Source organism: Podarcis bocagei (genome assembly GCF_964188305.1).
Source record: "Podarcis bocagei genome assembly, chromosome: 3".
NCBI lineage: Eukaryota > Metazoa > Chordata > Lepidosauria > Squamata > Lacertidae > Podarcis > Podarcis bocagei.
The window spans coordinates 24509348-24530689 of record NC_138127.1 but is presented as its reverse complement, the minus strand read 5'-3'; the positions used below and the strand labels follow the sequence as shown (position 1 = coordinate 24530689).

The 21342-nt window shown below is 39.7% G+C and overlaps 1 protein-coding gene across 9 annotated transcripts in view; it reads left to right on the top strand.

The window, feature by feature from the left end:
• Positions 1-21342, top strand: part of COL12A1 (collagen type XII alpha 1 chain) — a 112124-nt gene that overhangs the window by 61464 nt on the left and 29318 nt on the right. For all 9 annotated transcript variants that reach the window (XM_081187302.1, XM_081187307.1, XM_081187303.1 and 6 more), the window contains 21 exons: positions 1127-1259; positions 1376-1402; positions 2292-2434; positions 3516-3645; positions 6136-6275; positions 7113-7242; positions 7968-8110; positions 9398-9527; positions 9750-9892; positions 13320-13449; positions 13841-13960; positions 14136-14282; positions 14785-14901; positions 15770-15916; positions 16650-16724; positions 17148-17287; positions 18265-18388; positions 18840-18983; positions 19560-19724; positions 20174-20212; positions 20337-20475. In XM_081187302.1, the coding sequence (XP_081043428.1) occupies positions 1127-1259; positions 1376-1402; positions 2292-2434; positions 3516-3645; positions 6136-6275; positions 7113-7242; positions 7968-8110; positions 9398-9527; positions 9750-9892; positions 13320-13449; positions 13841-13960; positions 14136-14282; positions 14785-14901; positions 15770-15916; positions 16650-16724; positions 17148-17287; positions 18265-18388; positions 18840-18983; positions 19560-19724; positions 20174-20212; positions 20337-20475 (2606 nt within the window). The remainder of the gene's footprint in view (positions 1-1126; positions 1260-1375; positions 1403-2291; positions 2435-3515; positions 3646-6135; positions 6276-7112; positions 7243-7967; positions 8111-9397; positions 9528-9749; positions 9893-13319; positions 13450-13840; positions 13961-14135; positions 14283-14784; positions 14902-15769; positions 15917-16649; positions 16725-17147; positions 17288-18264; positions 18389-18839; positions 18984-19559; positions 19725-20173; positions 20213-20336; positions 20476-21342) is intronic.

Here is a 21342-nt window from a genome sequence, read left to right as displayed (position 1 = left end):
AAAGTGAATGATCCCCAGCAGAGATTTAAAATCGCAGAACATGCAGCAAAGTAAAGCATGGAAGTATAGGCTGTTAGATCTTTAAAATATCCCCTTCTAAATGGCTTCCAAAGTTACCCACTTCCTTTACTATAGAAAGAGACCACATGTTTGGTAAGTCAAAATGGTTTACTTAAGAACTCTTCAAAGGTCAGATTCATGCGCTTTTTCATGCAATAGCAGGAAAAGACAGGCAATACAACTTAGTTTGAAAAAGTAGTAAAATGTTTATAAATTATTTGTATAGAAACACAAAGATGGCTTGCTAAAGCCATGTGGTCTAAGCTTGGAGCATTTAGCTTCAACATCCTTAGTAGAGTTCACGTGGTGGAAGAAGAAAAGAACAAAGAGTTTGGTAACCTTTCCTTCAAGGGTGAAGAGGTGTGACTTAGCTAAGCCTGGCAGAACAGCTTACTCTTCTTAATCCTTCATGCATTACTTAGAGTTAAGCATGTTGGCTATATGAAGCTAGTTTATCCCACAGTTGTCACTGTCCATATAAAATGGTTCATTATCACATAAAGCTGACCATAAAATCATGGTTGGATAATTAGCCGTGGACAAGCTGTGTGCTGGTGCATGCAGCTCAAACACTTGCCAAATTACTCACTGTCTTTCGATAATGGGGAAACAAATGACAGAGTGGCTGGCCTAGTGTTATGTGTGAATCAGAGCTTGTGGTTTCTTTATGAATAAACTGGAAGCAGAAGCTGGGGTATGTTCATACACATCCTAATTTCCCTCAGTGTAGTTTATGAAAAGCTTTCTGTCATAAAGTGGCCATTGGCAGAGGTGGGGGAGACTAATACTTCATAGGATGATGGTCTCCTTGCTCTGAAAGACATAGGGTTGTAGATTTATCCAACATGTTGGCTTAATTTTTCAAGGACATAACAACCTCTTCCTGTAGCGCACAGTGTATAAATCACTGTTGATCAATTGTAGATGGATTTCTGTATTTAAAGAACTGTAGATGGATTTCTGTATTTAAAGATCTGTTCTAGTCCATGAAAAATGTTAATTGTTAAATATATTGCCTCAATGAGTAACTTTCTTTCTTTCCCCCCATCCCCTGTCACTTCCAAAGACAATTCTTAATGGTGATGAAAATACTCTAGTTTTTGAAAATTTGAACCCAGACACACACTATGAGATTGGAGTTACTGCAATTTATCCCGATGAATCAGAGAGTGATGAACTGATTGGCAGTGAGACCACATGTAAGAAATTCTGAAATGCATTCATACATGGATTACAATTTGTAACAACAGTATTCAAATGAAAGACATGTTTTTAATGCAAACTTGCTCTGTTTGTGTTTCTCCCCCTCCTATAGTGCCCGAGGTGCCTCTGACAACAGCAGGTAAGAGCCTGAATTCATTAATAACATTTTATATATGAGGATTATACAGATACCAAAAGACAGAGCTAGTCCAAACCAAGCCAGGATGCAGAGAAGCCAATGTTTCTATACAGCATACTTAGTGGTGACTCAGAAAAGGGGAGAGAGGCAGAGGCAATGGTGTCATTCTGGCAGTGGCAGCACTTAGCAAATCAGGGTGAGGTGGAGATGAGGTCAAGTGACCTCTGGGTTGGTGGCACTGCATACACCTATAGAGCTTCTGCCATCCTAGAGTTCCCTCAATTCATCACTGCCACTTTGTTCCCCTCACCCCTGCCCCGAGTTCATCATCACTACTGGGAAGATACCACTGCCTTAATCTCTACTGCTGAAAGTACTCCTGTGTGTACACAGGCTTTGTCCCTTCTTGAGTTTCTCTCATGCGTTGTGGGGTGTTGCTCTGGAGGTTTGCCTGAATTTCAGCAGGCTTTTCAGAGGGTGTGTGGTTTGAGGTGATGCAGACAGAAGAAAAAAGTTGCTGCCATTACCCTATGTCCACTGAAGTACTTTCCATCCATACAAAAGATAGGGTGGCTTTTTAAAAAAGTGACAATTTGGTGAATTAATAGCAACTTTTGTATATTTGGTGATGTTCTACTCCCCATTAATCATGTTTAGCTCCACGCAACATTTCCATTCAGTTCTCCTTTGCCCCTTCTTATATAAGTCATTCTGATATAATCTTGCCCAAATTCTGGATTTTGTTGTTCTCAGCAGGCCCCTATATGTGTATTGTTATTCCAAGGTGCTGCTGCTGCTGCTAACTTTCAGTAATGTCATGGAGAATGACTCATTATATGTTGTTTATTATATCTCTTTGCTAAACAACCCTTTAATAAATTCATTTCAGCTCCAACAGGTCCCCCAAGAAACCTTCAGGTATACAATGCAACGTCCAATAGCCTGACTGTCAAATGGGATCCTGCCATTGGACGAGTGCAGCGGTACAGGATCACCTATCGACCTACAACTGGCGATGGTGCTGAACAATCGGTAACCAACTCTGAAACTATTCTCTAATGGGGGAAAGCAGCATTGTGCTCCTGAACAAATATCTGCTTTTGAAAACATGAGCTTGTCAGATTGTTTTGTTTTCATGTTCTACAGTTCTGCAGAAAAGTATTTATATTACAAAATCAAAGAAAGTGGATTTGTTTCCTGTATAAGTAGAACCCACAAGATGACTCATGGTGGTCTTTCAGATGTAATCTGGCAAATATCAGTTTCTCAGAGCCTGCAGAGCAAACAGTTGCCAGGGATTGCTTTTTACTGTGGTGTTCTGTCCAAAGGCTCTTTCAAACACTGCAGATTTCTGCCATACCATGGTGAAAAAGCATGCAGATTATTTTAAATTGTCATGTGTCACAGTTGTATGCAATATGGTTGGTCACTGTGGGAGCAGGATGCTGACTAGAGAGGCATTTGTTCTGCTCCAACAGGACTCTTGTATTCTTATTTTGCTGTATGTATTCACATCTCCCTAGTGTATTTATATTACTTGTTCATTTATTACTTGTACATGCTTTTCTCTTTATGGAAATGCTTTTTATGTAGGAACTTTGTTGCGTCTGGTCTTTGTAAATGCTGACAATATCTGTCCAACTGGCCACAGCAGAAGCCAAAGATATTTCTTTGGAGCCCATAGGCAAAGCATTTAGATCATGAGACAATGTGGGAATCATCATGTTTTGCTGTTCCAATAAACATAAAGCTTAATTTTCTTTGGGTAGCAGAATTGGCCTTATATGCCCTTTAGCTGTAGATTGAGGACCTGGAGATCTGTACTCACTAACTAATATGTAGAAATAAGAAAGATGATCCATAAAGAGCTCAGATCATTCAACATTTAATATTTTATTCACATGGGTTTAACAAATGACTAATGCAGTTCTGGTATTTTTTCTTTAATCCACTGACGGAAAAAGTCAAACAATGTATATTGACTTAGGCAGACAGTATTGTCTGGAAAACAGAAACTTGTATACTTGTAGTATATACAAACTGTATCCTTTCAGCATCTTTGGAGTTTAGCTGCCTGCTCCTTCAATTTACATTTCATTCCATTGTTTTTTAGACCACAGTAGGAGGGAGGCAGAACAGTGTTGTACTGCAGAAGCTGCAACCTGAGACACGTTATAGTGTTACGGTTTCATCCATATATGCAGAAGGTGAAGGGGGACGAATGACAGGCAGTGGCAAAACCAGTAAGTAAAACAACTTTGGTTTTCTCATTTGTGAAGAATTATGCAAGAGTAATGCTAAATCACTTATAAAGTTGGCAGGCTTGGCTTTTCCTTTGTTGAAGTCCCCACAGATATTCATTTCTTTGTGTGCAACACCCCCCCTTTTTTTGAGAAATACCAAAACTTGCTCTGAAAGTGAAAATACCTTCTTCTTTTTTCACGTCTGATTTTATATTGATAATTATATATAATTTCATATTGAAAATATCTGTAATCTTTATCTTGGAGGTTTGGCAGCTTTTCTTTTTGTTTGTGTATAAAAGAGAGTGAGAGGGAGACTTTCTGGATATTTTTATTATTATTATTGCACAATCATCACACAATTCTTACTCATCTGTGGTGCAACCTTCCAGATTTATTTTTCCAGGTTTGGACTGCTGAATGCATTTACACAATTTTCAGGGAAACCTGTTAGTCAGTGACCTTGTTGTCACTGGTAATAGGTGGCAGAGTTCACATCCCAATACTCTGTTATTTTTGTTTAAGTAAGTAATACATTAAGCTTAAGGATGAATGTCTGTCAGCTATATCACTCAAACTGGGAGCACACATGGAGCCTGTTAAATCCAACAAAAAGAAGCAACAAATATCTACCAGCAAGGCTACCTGCTCCCACTGCTGTAGTGCCTGGCCCTTTTATATGAATATGTCACACTTTCTTCTTTCCCCTCTATTTAAATTTAGTTCTTTCAAAGACATGTGCTCCTTTTATTCCACATTCTGGAAAGCCCCTTGCTGTCAACATTCTTTTGGATCCTTATCATTACTACTCAATGGATTTCACTCAAGGATAATAAACCCTGGATTTAATTTTTTTTAACTGCAGCCAGTATGTGCACATGTTCTCCAAAAACCGTGCTCTTGATTAATTTGCCACAATTATCTTTTGAAATTTTCAAACTTTAGTTTTATGCGAAAGAGGAACATTCTGAATGTTCTGACATGGTTGACATGGTTGGCTAGAACAAGAGAGATGAATTTTATTAAGACAAATTATACTTCGTAGTTATCTAGAATAGAAATACCTTTTTTTCTTAACAGTGGGAGACAAGTAGATAAGTACACTAGTCTAAAGAGTGGAAGGCAAAATGGTAGGAATAGTTCAATGGTTATGTGTCATAAGCGACACTGTATTGTTGAGAGTGGGGAAGAATATTTATTAGTCATATTTTAATCCTGTCTTTTCACTATGACCACAGGCCTTGGGGACAAATGTGGCCCCCAGGCATTCTATCTAGCCCTTGAGGCTCTCCCTAGGCCATTCCCCAAGCCATGTACCTTACTGGCTCTGCTATATGCTTTCCTTAAATGTTCTTGCCTGTGCTAATTCCTCTCATTTGCCTGAACGGAGGGATAGAGATTTGTGTGTCTAGTGTAGTGAAGCCTCTGATTTTTGCATGGCTGGAATGTAGCTTACTAGACACAAATCCATTGCTTCTGCACTTTTGCCTCTAGCCCTGCCTGTTACTGGAAAGTTCCCCACAAGGGAAAGTGGCACTTGGACCTGAAAATAAATCCCCCATCTATGGATGGGGGAGAAATTCAAATCAGTTGTCATTTAAAGGCTAAACTATCAAACTGGCCCTTTCCAAAACAATATGAGAACAGCCATCCTTTGAAATTCACATATATCCAAATTTTGCATTGCAGTTCTCTGACCAATGTTTTTGTTTTACCAAAATGCATATATTGTGGAAAGTGTGAATAAAAATAAATGCATTAGTGAAAAAAACTTACAAAAATGCAGTAGGGATAATTGTTTGCAAAAATGTGTACATTAATCAAAATGCATATGAAATGTATTTATTAAGAGAATTTTTAACTAAAACATTGATGAATTTCATGAGGGTGTGTTTTTTTTAACAAACAAATGAACACAAATTTCTGCAAAATGTGGAATTTAAGTTGGGAAAAGTGAGAAACAGAGAACTGAAACTGACAAATCCTTCCCTCTCTATCCCCATATCTGCATTATGGAGTTACATCAGTATTTTACAACTGGATAGCTCAGTTGGTTAGAGCGTGGTGCTGATAACGCCAAGGTCACAGGTTCGATTCCCATATGGGACAGTTAGAGTAGATGATCCTCAGGGTTCCTTCCAAGTCTACAATTCACATTTGCCCCATCCCTTGAGAGTGAAGACACAAGACAAGTGGCAACTCAGTCATGCCATGAGCAGCATGCCAGGCTAACTGTTGGGTTGGAAGGATGAATAGCTGTTCTTTCCATCCTAAGCCTCCTTGTGAGTCAAAGCAGCAGCAAGGAACTGCATCTCCTATTTTTAAACTCCCTTTGTGCTCAAGTATGGCAGACTAGATTCATCTTGCAAGTGTTTTTGGACAAAGTGTTACTTGTCACTGACCAAGGCTAGGCACAGCCACTCACATGATGCAACATGATGCACAATAGTAAGATCCTCTGAGTCTGAAAATGCATTCTGTTTATCTCAGAACCTCTCAACACTGTGAAGAACCTCAGAGTCTATGATCCAACTACCAGCACATTGAATGTTCGATGGGATCATGCTGAAGGGAACCCTCGTCAGTACAAGTTGCTTTATGCACCAGTGGCGGGAGGTGCAGATGAACTGGTATTCCTTTTTACTTTTGTATACTTCATACTTGCCCTGTACTTGCAACTGTTTTTGCTAGAGGTGGTTTCAGAATTAGGCAGGGGCACAACTTAGAGCTGAATTTTCCATTCAGAAAATTGTGTATGGTACAACCCTCTTGGGACTGTATTACTTAAGTGTACAGGTGAGGAGTTCATATGTTTGACTCCTACTCTATGAGCATAGAGCAATGGCAAACCAGGGAGAAAGCTAGGGCACAATCCTTACTGTTGACATCTGGCTGGGCAGATTAGAACATGCAGCAACCCTTTCCCTGCATGCAGGAAACAGCTTGCTGGAGTGGGCAAAGCTACTACTCTAGGCTCCTGGTGGGTAAATTCTTTTGCTTATCAGCAAGGAGATGGGAAAGGTTAGATTTGCTCTGCTGGAGCATTTGCACCACACTAGACTCCCCAATACCATGCCCCTCTCCCTTCCAATAAGCAACAGTGACCCACCTGCCAGGTAGCGATTCCGCCTCACCTGGCGAGTTGCTGCTGTTGCATGCTGAACTTTCATAATTCTAGGAAGGTGTCTTGTTGTCCTTAAACAGCAGCAGCAGCAGCAGCAACAACCACCACCACTAGGCAGCACCCACGGGTTTCAAACCACTGTTGTCGATTGCAGGATCCAAGCAATGTGTTGGTCGGTGGAACCGCTGATTTGCACAATCCAAGCTATGCGTTGGTTGATGGAACTGCTGGGCTAAGCTGGCTCATCTTGTTGTCCTTTGAACATGAAGATCAGTCCTTATATGGTGGAAAATATCCCAATAAAACCATTCCCTCTTCCTTTTTTCCTTTTGTAACCCAACAGGCAACTGTTCCAGGCAACACAAATTATGCAGTTCTAAGAAATCTCCAGCCTGACACACAGTACAAAGTAACTGTGATTCCTGTTTACCCAGAAGGTGATGGAGGACGAGCATCTGACAATGGGAAAACTTGTAAGTAACACTATGTTGTTTTTTCTTCATAAAATATTTAGGCATTGGACTTTGAGCCACAATTCAGTGCTGAGCAACTTAAACCCACTTATTTTAGTTAACTTAGTTAACCGTACCATATTATACTATTGTACAGATAGTTAAGATAAAACCCTTTGAGGCCCTTTTGCACACACTTCCCTCTATGGACAGGGATGTGTGAAAGGGTATTTTCCAATTCTCTAATGCAGAGTAGGATAAGAACATGAATATAGATGCCTCTGAGCGATAAGGTCTCTGCCACCATGTTATGAGCTTTCAATGCAATCTTATTTGTCTCTGTGTAGTTCAGTGGGAAGTACTGCCAGGTTAAATATCTATAGGATTACACTATTTTACATCCCAACCCTATCCATGTTTACTTGGAAGTAAATGCAATTTTATTTGATGGCACTTATTTCCAATTAACTGTGGTGTTAAAGAGAAAATACAGGGATGGATAACTTCTAGCCCTCCAGATGTTGCTGGACTCAAGATTCCATCATCCCTGAACATTGGCCATGCTAGTTTGAGCTGATAGTAGTTGGAATCCCAACAACATCTGAAGTCCACTGATTCCCCACCCCTTGGCAACAGCATTCTTAGAATAGTCCATTCATTTTATAACCACTCTCTCCAGCTATCTGGCTCTGCAACTAAGGAGTTATTATTTAGTCCAAAACTATCTGACATTATTTTTGATTCAGTAATGAGAGGAACAGCAAGAGGCATCCAAGTTTACAACCCAACACCAAACAGCCTTAATGTCCAATGGGAACCTGCACCAGGACCAGTGCAGCAATACAGAGTTGTCTATGCTCCATTGCTTGGCACACGGCCATCAGAATCTGTAAGTAATTTAACCTCCTGGACCTTTCAATATATGAATTATTGGGTATAAAGGCATACTACGGTGATTTATTTCTGGTGAAAACATAAATATCTATATAAAGGGTCCTATTCCATCCTACTTCTCTGAATGTCATTCTATATTTGCTGCACATATTTTAATTTAACTGTAAACATCGGTAGACCAAAATCAGATAAGGTAAATGTCAGGATCATTTGTTATAAAACATTAAATTTCTAACTGCCAGTTTCATTTTCAAACTTTGTTGAAATATGGGAGGAAAGTTAGTCAGCTTATTTTGGGAAGCAGACCAATTTCGCCACCTAATAACTCTCTCAGATGACTGCTTGGCTGCACCCCAAACTATAACATGCACTGAACTTGCTGCATGATTGGGGGTAACTTTCTCTTATATGAATTTATGATTAAAGAATACATTTTCCCTCTTAAAATGCTACAGATTCTCAGTATTCAGCAGATACCCTGTTGTATTGCTTTTTGCCAACCTGGTGCCTTCCAGTTGTTTCTGGAGCTGAAGGGAGTTGGAGTCCAAAACATCTGGAGGTCATCAGGTTAGGGATAGATGACAGCTGGGATAGCTCAGTCCATAGAGCATAAGACTCTTAATATCAGGGTTGTGGTTAAAGCCCCATGTTGGGGAAAAGATTCTTGCATTGTAGGGGGTTGGACTAGATGATTTTCATTGTCACTTCCAACTCTTCAACTCTATGATTCTATGATTTATGAATGGGCAACTTCATACATTATAGCTGCCTCATAAAGGATGGCGAGAAATGCTTCTGCATGATGGTAGCTCCATACAAGAACCATAGTGTGTAAAAACAGCTTACCGTGTAGACTGGCACCTGCCACAAAGTCCCCGACATAGTGGTGGCCTATGGTACTGTCGAAAATTAAGTGGCAAGCAGATTACAGCTCTGCTTGTTGCTGCTGTCAACAGGCAGCAAATTAAGTCCACCAGTGGGTGGTCACTGGTTTGTGAAGAGGACAGCCAGAGGGCACTTTGCCAGGGCGCTACTTCAAATCTGGCCCTGGTTAATTTAGTCTGAGAAATTAAGGGACGGATTTCATTTAAAAAAATATCCCTTCTAGTTCATTCAAAAATTACAGCAACATCAAAAAAAGCATTCAAGTGTAAGGAAAGTTGTCTAAGAGCAAGATTGTTTGTGAAGAGCTCAAGAAGCTTTCTTCTCAAACTATCAAGCTCGGATTTTTTAAATTTAAAAGAAAACAGCAGTTTAAACTTCAGTGTTGCTTTCTTTTTAGGTTGTGGTACCAAGCAACACCCGCAATATTTTACTAGAGCGTCTGATTCCTGATATGCCCTATTCTGTCAATGTTGTTGCTTTGTATGCTGATGGAGAAGGAGATCCAAGTCCTGGACAGGGAAGGACATGTAAGCAGAAAACACGTTTTATTGCTAGGATATAGTTGTATGTTATGAATTATTATTCTCTCCAAGCTCTGCCGGTATTGTTCAGTTGTCACTTTTCTGCATTAGGTCTTACTTGCAGATAAGCTATTGCACAGCTTCATACAGTGAAAAAGGGTTACTTTCTAGACTTCAGTTTTCCAAATTCCACTTCATTTTGTGCGCTTATTTATCTCTTTCTTTTAGTGCCTCGCAGTGGGCCCAGGAACATAAGAGTCTTTAATCCTACTACAAACAGCCTTTCCGTCCAATGGGAACATGCTGATGGACCTGTGCAGCAATACAGAATCATATATTCTCCCACGGTTGGAGATCCCATAGATGAATATGTAAGTGTTCTCATGAAGGCATGTTAGAAATATATCACAGCTTATTTACTTCAGTTTAAGTATTTTTGGCTTTAGCTTCCAGAGGAAGTCAGTTTATCAGGGATTCTGCATGTTTACATTCCTATTGAATCATTTTATTCTACTTTGTAAGCTTGCATTTTCCTGTCCCATAGGTATTGATGGATTGAAAAATACATTGTCTGCTGTTTGCAAAAATATGAGCATGTGCAATTAGCCAAACCATAGTGTGTATAGTCTGTGTACAGACAATAGTTATCTATGGAGGTGTTTCCTTTACCCTTCAGTGTACACATTCATTATTTCATTTTTCCCCGGGGATATCTCTGATATTTGACATGCTTTAGTGGTGCTACAAAAGCAAAACTAGGGGGGATTTACTTTGTTTTTTGTTTTTTTACCGAAGCCATAAGATCCACCCACCAGAGCGATGTGAAAAAGAATTCAAGAATTCCAAACCTTTGAGTTTGTTTTGAGCACCAGGCCTGAGCTCAGTAGTCCTTGCCCACCCACAGTAAAGGCACACCCTTTCAAGAATATTCCCCTCTCCCAGAATGTGTCCTCCTTTGGACAGAGTACACTCTTTCCTCTATCTAAACATTTCCTCATTAGTTAGAAAAATAAATGCACAGGTTTCTTATGGTGTAGCAAAGCTCCTTCCTCTTCTTTCCGTATTTTGCATAGATACCAGACTACTGAAATGGAAAAAGTACTTCCTTAGCAGCAAGTGGTAAACTTTATTCTGAGCAACATTTGTCTGTACAGAGCTTTTTGGTACAATCCAGTGCAGATTTAAGCATACACAAGGTCTTTTGACATGTTTAAGATCATTGATACTAATGGACTTAAGTTTGATGAACTCTGTGTTGGATTGTATCTTAATTACAACCTTGGTTCCCTTTGACAATTTCTAACTGGCCTTACAGTACACATTCCTCTTTTGTGGAGCTATATATTTCTGTGAGCCTGCTCTATGCAGTTGGGGAGATCAACAGAGAGCAACCTTAATTGTCATCTGTGTCTAATGACCATCATGTATCTGACTATTATGAGCGGTATTGGCAGTCTGCAGCTTTGATCTTTTTTTCCTTTTTTTTGGAGTTCTGCCAAGATTTTTATAATTTGCAAGTGAACTTCCTTCTCCTTATTTGGCAGCACAACTTCGGTGAATGCCTGCGGAATTCTCTTAGAGATGCACAGCGCAGCCAAATTATTCCCCCATAGGGAGGTTGATGGCATGACTTCTTCTGACTTCTGTGGAAACTTAGTTCAGCCCATAAAAACACCACCTAATTGTTCATGATGGTTACTTACTTCTGAATGATAATATATTTTGCTACAACGGCATTATACGGAAAGCACATTGTATTGAAAATGGTGCTCATGCAATAAAGAAATGGTGCTCTCCATTTCACCATTGGAATTTCACTCACTTGGGGGGGAGATTATAGGCAAATCTTCCCAGAAACATGAAGAAATAAATATGAACTATCCAGAGGACATTTTAACCATCACATTTAAATATTACTTATGATGGTTCCCACCCCTTACCCTCCACAATTCTCATCTTTTTTCATCTGGGCTGTGTACTTATTACTGTCTTAAAATGTAGCTAGGCTGGGTCTTGTTCTTAGTTCCGATCAAAGCTGATTTGGAGCAGAGTGTATCAAACCTCAGTATTACATAAGAAACAACAGGATAGATCTAGGATATATATGGACTTTGGCTATCATGTGTACAATGCTTCCCAGACTACTATTGGGAGTACAGAGAATGCAGAACTAATGGGAGTATGTATACAGCCCTACTTTCTTCCAGGGCTGTCTCTGTCTTACACATTTTAGATCAAATGCTTGTGTAATGCTTGTTCTACTGAATTGGATGGAGTTATTCCAGACCACCAGTTTCTCACCAGAAGCAGAGATATGGTCCTCACATTCTCTGCCATTCTGTTTCCATTCAGACAAACAGCTAAGGACAAGAGTTGTCACTTCTTCTTCAAACCATTGTCTTAAATATATTTTGAAGGAAACAATTTACAAAATGCAGTTACTAGACTTGATCCACAGATAGTCTCATCAACTGCTTGTCTGCTACCCTTCCCTGCTGCCAGTCAAGACAGTACAGTACAGCCATGGTAGTGTGATTATCTGGTTGAGAAGGATGAAGGAACAGGGATGAAGAATGATTGAATTGTGAATTCAATCCCTCCTTCCACTTTGCATTCCAAACTGGTGAATAGTTTACTGTCACAACTCCCCAGTCCTTAAAACATGCATTTTCCTCCCACATCTGTTGTTTTTCTAACAAAGGTGCAGATCTAGAAAAGTGATCTGAGTATGGAAATAAGTAGGGCTTAGTCACATGTATACAGGACAGAACTAGTTGGTTCTACTGTACTTCTGCATTCTCTTCCTGCATCAGCCCCTGGTTGCAGGCTGTATACTGATTATTCTACACAGTCCTGTTATTTTCACATGCCAAAAGAAACTGTAGTTGTTACATACATTGGAGGCTCACTGCACCATCCCAAAGGGTTTTCTGGTCTGCCGCCACTCTCTACTAGTTGCTATTTTGCCATTCTTTCTCTAAATGTGCATGTAAAACAGTAGTACCTTCCCCCACATGCAGTTTGTTCATATAAATGGATGTTGGGCTATCCTTGAAAGAAAGGCTTTGATTTCCTGGACGTGTGCCAGACATGTTTGGCAATATGCTTGAGTGTTGCCAGATGCTGCTCTAAAAAAATTCCCATTGGTAACAAACATCACTTTATCCACATTACAATGGCATTTTAAAATATAAATATCATAAATTAATGTCCTATCTATTACCCTAGGCAGACTAATTTTGATGGGGCTAAAATTATTATTTAAAAATGTATCTTTATTATACAAATCCATGTGCTCATCATCCTTTTCCTTTTGTGTTCTTTTTACTTTAGAAAAGAAATAGAAATGAAAATAATCACACACACACACACACACACACACACCCTATATAAATATTACAGTGAAAATATTTCCTATCCCCCCTGCCCATGCATTGGTTTGGATCCAGAACTGCCCTTCATTCATAGTAGGATCAGATCCTTCTGCTAGTGAAGGCTGGAGATGACAGAAATGATGCTCTCCATTTTCCCCTGTGCCACCTTTCAAATTGTTCCAGAAGCTCCCCATATGCACTGTACAAGGAGCTTCAAGAGATATGGGGAATAAAAGAATGCCATGTACCCCTTCCCTCAGCAGGAGTGTTTTATGTGAATGGAACCTTGCTAATGGGCTTTATGGAACCTATGAATAAAAGCATAGCTGTTTGTTCAGTGTGGAGTAGAACTCCAAGTTGTACTACTACAGCTTTGAGCAATTTACAGTTCTACAGCATTTACTCGATTCCCATTATGTTCCAGACAACAGTGCCTGGCAGAAGAAATAATGTGTTGCTACAGCCTTTGCAGTCAGATACACCCTACAAAATTACCGTTGTGGCAGTTTATGAAGATGGAGATGGTGGACAGTTGACAGGAAATGGAAAAACAGGTACATCTGAGGTGCTGTTAAATAATATGCAACAACTGAGGTGCAAATGGTCCTTAACTGTCCCGCCCCCCAGAAGTAGTGGTAGAGGAGTTGCTGCCATGGTTGATATTTGCCAAATTGACCTTCATTTGAGATCCTGTCTCAGCGTTCCTCAAATATTTGCACATGCGACATGAAATGCTGTGTGTCTGCATAGGGAAAGATAGAATGTCCCAACACAGAGACATGGCAGAATTACAACCATAACCTGGATCTCTGTGAACACCTTGGGTTATTTAATCACTATCACTGCCCAATCCATTCCTCTGCTAGATGTCATACAGGCATAGAAATAACATTTTATGCTACCATTCTGCATTCTAACTTTATACTCAATTTTTGTCTTCTTCAGTTGGGTTGCTTTCACCTCAGAACATACGCATTTCAGATGAATGGTACACACGGTTCAGAGTTGCCTGGGATCCTTCACCATCTCCTGTTCTTGGGTACAAAATTGTCTACAAACCTGTTGGTAAGGATAAGCTTAAGATATTCAAGTACACTTGACATTATTTAATATTGGTTCATTTCAAGACTTAAACACTATGAGAATGTGACTGATATAAATGTGAAAATGAGTCTTCTCTCTGAGCCTCTTGGAGATCTGCTCTCATTAAGGCAAATGAAAATTCATTTTTTCTTTTAAGGTACCAATGAGCCCATGGAGGTGTTTGTTGGAGATGTGACTTCATATACATTGCACAACCTGTCTCCTAGTACTTCCTATGATGTAAATGTTTATGCTCAGTATGATTCTGGACTCAGTGCACCTCTGGTCGATCAAGGCACTACATGTAAGACTACTTTTCATGCTTTTGGTTTCACTGTATATTAACACAGAGGAGCCTTTTCTGGGAGAAAAATAACCTCAGATGGGAGATTCCATTAGTTAGAGCATGCCTACCCCATGGGGCAGGTAGTGTTGGAGGATTATGATGGGCTTTCAGAGAAACATGGCATTGTTCAGGAAATGTGCAGTTCTTGGTTACTGTGTAGGAACCTAACACCATTCTGCTATCTTGTGCTTTATGTTAGGGATGCAAATACATTTTTCATTATCATAAAATCACATACCCCAGTTACTAAAACTGCAACTTGCTGTTGCTGAGAAAATGTGATTCTTGCCTCCCCCTCAGTACACATACAGTACCTATTAGTTGCAGTGTGAGTTCAATATCCTATTACTTGTGGTAGAATAAGTGATATTTTAAGAATAAAGACATTCATCATAGTTTCATAATTTGCTTTTAGCTTTCATCTTGTAGTTCATGGAAATTTTTCTTTCATGCTTTGCAGTGTATTTAAATGTCACTGACCTAACAAGTTATAATGTGGGATGGGACACTTTCTGCATCAAATGGACAGCTCATCGGGCAGCTACTTCTTACAGACTGAAGCTAAATCCAGCTGATGGTAAACATATATATATTGGGGTTTGCATGCAACTAATGTGAAGACTGTAACACATTTCCACCTAAACCTTGAAGAGCAAGGAATCTCCCATCAGTGTGCCTCTCACAGACCCCTACTGTCATTTCTTGCATTCCTAGGTTCCTCTGAAGATGGATAACTTTAACAAATTGGTTGTGTCCCCAACCAGGGATATGGCAGATGATCTCATTAGAGATCTTGATCATTGAAAGGCTGGAGGCAGCAGGAACACTTGGGGCAAATACCTGTAGCTCTCCGTAAAACAGTACCAGTGTTTGATTGCTTATAGGAAGTGTTATGCTCCTCTTGTTCCCCTCCTTTCAACATATTCTGCCTCAGGCTATTCCATAGTTGTCCTTCATTTAAATAATTTTTGCTCCTCGAGAGTTTAGTAGCTGAGTAGTATGGATAATATCTCTTTCCCATTATTACATATGCCCCTCCTGTTTGTTGCAGGGTATGAATATATAATTTTATAGCACAGCTACTCCCACAGTATCTCTACTACAAAACAAGAAAAGTATTTTTCACAAATGTGGTACATGTGGGCATTAAGAAACACTAGGGCAGATCAAAGGCCAGCTAAGCATCCTTCTCCTCTGTTGTTATGGAGATCAGTTGTTCCACACCTTTCCCTTTTCGTATCCTGGCACTGTTATGTACCCGCCTGCAATCCAGATGCTCCAAACTTTCTTCCAAAAGTTCTGGAAGCTAAGCAGAACACCCCATTGACGCAACTATTCCCTTCTTTGCTATATGTACTTTAGTTTTCTGCTTTCAGGCATTCAGCAAGCATTCATACGCTTCTACGTTCTAAGCATTTAAAAGTCATTATTTTACTTATTTGCAGGATCCAGAGGGCAAGAAATTACAGTGCGTGGAACAGAAACCAGTCACTGTTTCACTGGCCTTTCACCAGACACAGAGTATGATGCTACTGTGTTTGTTCAGACTCCAAACCTTGAGGGGCCTCCGGTGTCTACAAGAGAACGAACATGTAGGTGGCAGATAACAATAAGAGTAGTAGTGGTGGTAATGTTGATTTAAAGTACGTTGGATGAATGTGGTCAAAGTAATTGTGCTTGGAGATATTATCATTCTTGAGCTTGTAAAAACACTGTAGTATTTTTAAGGAATCATGGAATCCTAGAACTGTAGAATTGGGAGGGACCCCGAGGGTCATCTAGTCCCCCTATAGAAATCTTTTGCCCAACTTGGGGCTTGAACCCAAGACCCTGAAATTAAGAGTCTCATGTTCTATTGACTGAGCTATCAGGCAGAATCTAGTTTTCCTTTGTTTCCTATTTGTGAGATTTCATGCATGATTTGGTCAACAGATATATTTTTCATGGGGGTGGGATCCTAAAACTTTTGGATTCTAACCTTCTCTTGTCTGAAAATCTTTCACCAATCATGTATTGTTGCCAGCCAGGTGCTTGGCACTTCTTGACCTTCTGCCAGGATTTTGCAGTCCCAGGTGGGATGATTAGAGTGCTTTGGGTACAAAAGGTGAACTACAAATTATTTTAACACACTGCCTCTCTTATCTCTTTGTGTGCATACGAAGAACAATAGAAGTTTATTTTCTTAAAGATGGACGTGTCAGTTAAGTTGCAACCAAATGAACGTCTATCAGTTGTACTTCTCTGCAGTGGATATTACTAATTTCAACTCACAAAGTTAAGAATATTGAATATGTAAAATATTTTAATTCAATATTTTTGTTTTAGTGATCAAGCCAACAGAACCACCAACTCAGCCACCAACTCCCCCTCCTCCTCCAACAATCCCACCTGCTCGGGATGGTAGGTGCTTGCAAAAGCATTTATCTTATTTCTGCCATGTCTATGAAAGCAGGACTTTGAGAGTACTGTTGACTAAAGGCTCTGATGTTACTATAATTTAGGGCGCTCATATTAGCTTGTGAACAGAGAAGTAAGTTCTGCTTAAAACTGTATTTGATTCTTCCCATATATTCCCTTGTCTTTTACGTTTCCAGAGTGTTCATGTTTGTGTTCTTAGTCTGAGTTCTATAAACATGTTTGGTGCATTTGAGCCTTTGAATGTATTTTTCATAAATTCCAATGGGGGGGGGGAATGGTTTTTTAGATGTATTCTATATGTTACATTGAAAAGCTTGACACATGCTGTTCTTCAAATTATCATCACAGTGTCCTTAATTATTCTGTATGTGTCAGAGACTTAACTGAATCCAATGAACTTTTCAGTATGCAAGGGAGCCAAAGCAGATATAGTCTTCTTGACTGATGCTTCCTGGAGTATTGGAGATGACAATTTCCAGAAAGTGCTGAAATTCGTTTTTAATACAGTTGGAGCCTTTGACCTAATCAACCCTGCTGGAATTCAGGTTTGTCTATTCTTCCTGTCCCGTAATAAACAAGAGAAGCCAAGACTCTAAAGATTCTTAAAAGAAGCTGCTAGATTTAAATTTCAACCAAAGCTAGAAAAGTGATTCAGTCTGTAGCCCATGTTTCCAGATTCTGTCTTCATGCTTGCACTATGGATTGCATCATCCCCTTTCCATGACCATAAAAGCGTGGATCATAGGTGTTCTCCAGCTCATGGATGGGCATTTTGCTGATTCCGGGGCTGAAGATACAGTAAGAGGGAGACACTTATGCTTCCCTAATGGCCATAAGCCCCAGTCACCATTGCCAGTAGTCTGAGATGATGGGAGTTGCAGTCCTCAGCATCTGCAGGGTACCACATTTGTTATCCTTGCATTAGTCAATTCACTAGACCTTCAGTTTCCCCACCCTCAACAAATGGCAAAACTGGCTAGCTTGAGGCAAAACTGATTCTGACCCTCATAGGATTGAATATTCTTTAAAAGAGTAGCACAGGTGCACAATATTTTGCTACATTTTGCCCTTTACACCCTTCTACCCTGGACAAATTGCCACTCTGTCCTTGGTGGGTTGGCTCTTATCGTTTTTCCTACTTGCAAGCCATTCAAAGTTTGGGTGGCCTTATTTTCAGCAGTGTGCGGTGTATGTGTGTGCTTCCTTTACTTTGTAGTATGGTGAAATGCTTGTTAGACTGTAGAAACCATACCTTGCAAACGACAGCTTGGCTGTTTGAAAAACCCTTTCATCACATGCATGTAATAACTGCCAGTAAGCAGGTAAGCCTGTATGTGATGCAGACTGTTTAACTGACAACCACACCCACATCTTCCAAATCATGGACTAAATCATTCTTATATGTGCCAAATCCTTCATTAATATTTCCTGTACCCCCACTCCCCTCCCCCCGTGGTATTGAACAAAATTGCATTGTTGGAGCATTCATTCCATTAATGCCAGATTTAATTTTCTGTTTCAGGTTTCTTTGGTGCAATACAGTGATGATCCAAAGTCTGAGTTCCATTTGAATACATATGATGATAAGGCACAAGCACTAGGAGCAATTCAGAATATTCGGTATAGAGGAGGGAACACAAAGACAGGTACTTGTGGGAGGATTTAAGTTCAGTTTTTTTAAAAAAATAAACATGGTCTCTATGCTTCACAGACTTGGGATTGTATCCATTGTCAGCCCTACTCAGATGTGGAATCTAGACACATAGAAAAAGAAGTGAAAATGCTGTTTTTAAAAAAAGTTTTGAAAAATATATTGAATTTGCCATAGCTCACCATCACCATCTAGTGCCACATTTGTATAATGCACTTTACAACACACTTAAAACATGTTATTTGCAGCTGTATAGCTGAGTCCAGAGTTCAGCCATTGAAAATAATGGACATGACTAACTTAGGCACATTAATTTCTGTCAGTCTGCTTTGAGTATAACTTAGTTGGATACAATCTTTTAATTTCATTCCAATGTTAATGTGTGTGCTGCTAAGATTATCATTTTCGTTTGATCACCGCAATGAATTTTGTTTCACCATCTGCAGGCAAAGCACTTACATTTATCAAAGATAAGGTCTTGACATGGGAAAGTGGTATGAGGAAAGGAGTTCCCAAGGTACTTGTTGTTGTAACTGATGGTCGGTCACAGGATGAAGTGAGGAAAGCTGCAGCTGTCATACAACATTCTGGTAAGTTGCTTTTATGTACCATAACGTCGTACAACTATAATTCCGCTAACTTCGTCAAATGTCAGATTCTGTATTGTTAGGAAGGCTGTAATATACACAGTTCAAATAATCAGTGAACATTTGAGAGTCTGATATCTGTAAACCAATTTATCCAGTATCACTTTGTAGTGGACTGAATCCAGTGCTGTTCATGTACAAGGAGGGCAGATTTCCACTTGCAAATCAGGGGATCCTTTGAAGAAGATTTGGGAGGAAGGGGAAGCCATGTAGTGCAAGTGGAAATCTGTTCAAGCAGTGTTGGATTTCACCCTGGGTAAACTCTGTTGTACGTGTAAGATTTTTATTTGAACATTTATTTATAGAAATATCTACCTGTACCACAGATTTAGTCACTTACCCTCTTCAGGATATGGTGTTTTCTTTTTTTTAAAGGAAACGATAAACGTACACACTTTACACGTCTCCCTTGAGTTGTATGTCATCCCCTCATAACAGATTGCTTAGATGTTATCTTTGAGAAGAACATGTAGAAATATACTTGTAACAACACTAACTCAATTGATACTACATTTGCAGGTTTCAGTGTCTTTGTTGTTGGTGTGGCTGATGTTGATTACCATGAACTGGCCAAGATCGCCAGCAAACCTAGTGAACGCCATGTCTTTATAGTTGATGACTTTGATGCTTTTGAAAAGATTGAGGATAACCTCATCACCTTTGTTTGTGAGACAGCTACCTCAAGTAAGTCAAATGCCACTCTTCTCTGTAATCTTCTTAAGAATAAATTTACCTATTGGATTCTAGTGATCAAAGAGCCTTCCATGACACAATTAGATACAACTGTATGCATTCTTTTCAGTACCATCCTTTCTAGCACATTCCCTCATGCCTCCTCCGCAGAAATCTGCTCTTAATGAAGAGGGGTGTCCAGATTGTCCTCTGATGCCGTGAGATGGGCTACGCTGGAAAGGGAATATCAACAGAAAGCCCCATGTACACACAACAGCTTATTAGGTGCATGCTGAAACTCTTAGAATACCAGGCAAAGCATCTGCGATATATAAGCTTGTCTAGTCTCACTCTGAAAACTTCCAAAGGAGGAGATTCTGCAGTAACCCTGCGCACCTTCCAACAACAAGGCTGCTGGCTCATTCATTATTTCATTTGACATGTTTCTTTTTCTGTTTCAGCTTGCCCTCTCATGTACTTGGATGGGTACACTTCTCCTGGTAAGAATTTATACACCAGTTTCCCAGCCTAGTAAAGTGTCTTCACATTTTCTAAATTCCACAAGTCTCTTTCCCTTTGAACATAATAATAATGATGAAAAACATGTTCTCCTTTATGATACAGGCTTCAGGATGCTGGAAGCTTACAACTTAACGGAGAAGTATTTTGCTTCAGTACCAGGCGTTTCCTTGCAGTCAGGATCCTACCCCAGTTATGTGGCATACAGGCTTAATAAAAACGCCTTTGTTAGCCAACCCACAATGTAAGCTGTGCTACCTTTCTTCTTTTCTTTTTTTAACTGGGGAAAGTTGACTGTGTGTGGTTACATGGAACACATAACTTTCTGGAATAATGGGTGATACATTTTGCTTAGTCTGCAACATTAAGAAATATGCTCAAAAGGAACTGCAGCAACTTTCTTAAACAATGTACCACTTTTCTTATTGCTTAAAATGTTTAGTTTCTTCATTCCCTATACAGGCTTTGTTTGTTTGTTTGTTTGTTTGTTTGTTTGTTTGTTTCTTCATTCCCTATACAGGCTTTTATTGACATGGCAGTTGAAATCTTTTGCAATTATTCAGTTTCAAACTCAGCTATTAGTGGTTAGTGGTGGGGAAAATTTTAGCTATAGATGCATGATGGTAGTTGTTCCATACAGTATATTGCTAGCTGATAGATATTCTTCACCCAGACTCACCAGCTCATTTGCCAATAGGAGAGGAATTCTGAAGGTTTATTAGAATAAAACAGTTCCATAGTTTGGAGAGGGTGCAGCTCCTAAGCCCTACAGAAACATGCCAGTGCTCTGTATATAGCCAAGACAAAGCCACAGTTTTTGAGGGGAGCAAATTGTACTAAGTGAGAGGAATTCATAGCTTTATTTTCATCTGATTCCCCCCTCCCTGAATTGCTCTCCTTTTTGAATTGCCTCCCAGAAGTCATCATTGGCCTCTTATTCCTAGCTAGTTCCCCAAAATATTTCTGCTGCTACTCTTTCTCCTCTCCAGGCAAATTCTAAGGGTCCTGTTGCTTAATGACCCTGAAGATTACACTGCAGTTTCTGTCACCATTGCCTCTTACCCCTTACAGCAGGCATGGGGAAACTGGGCTGGGGCTGATGGGAGTTGTA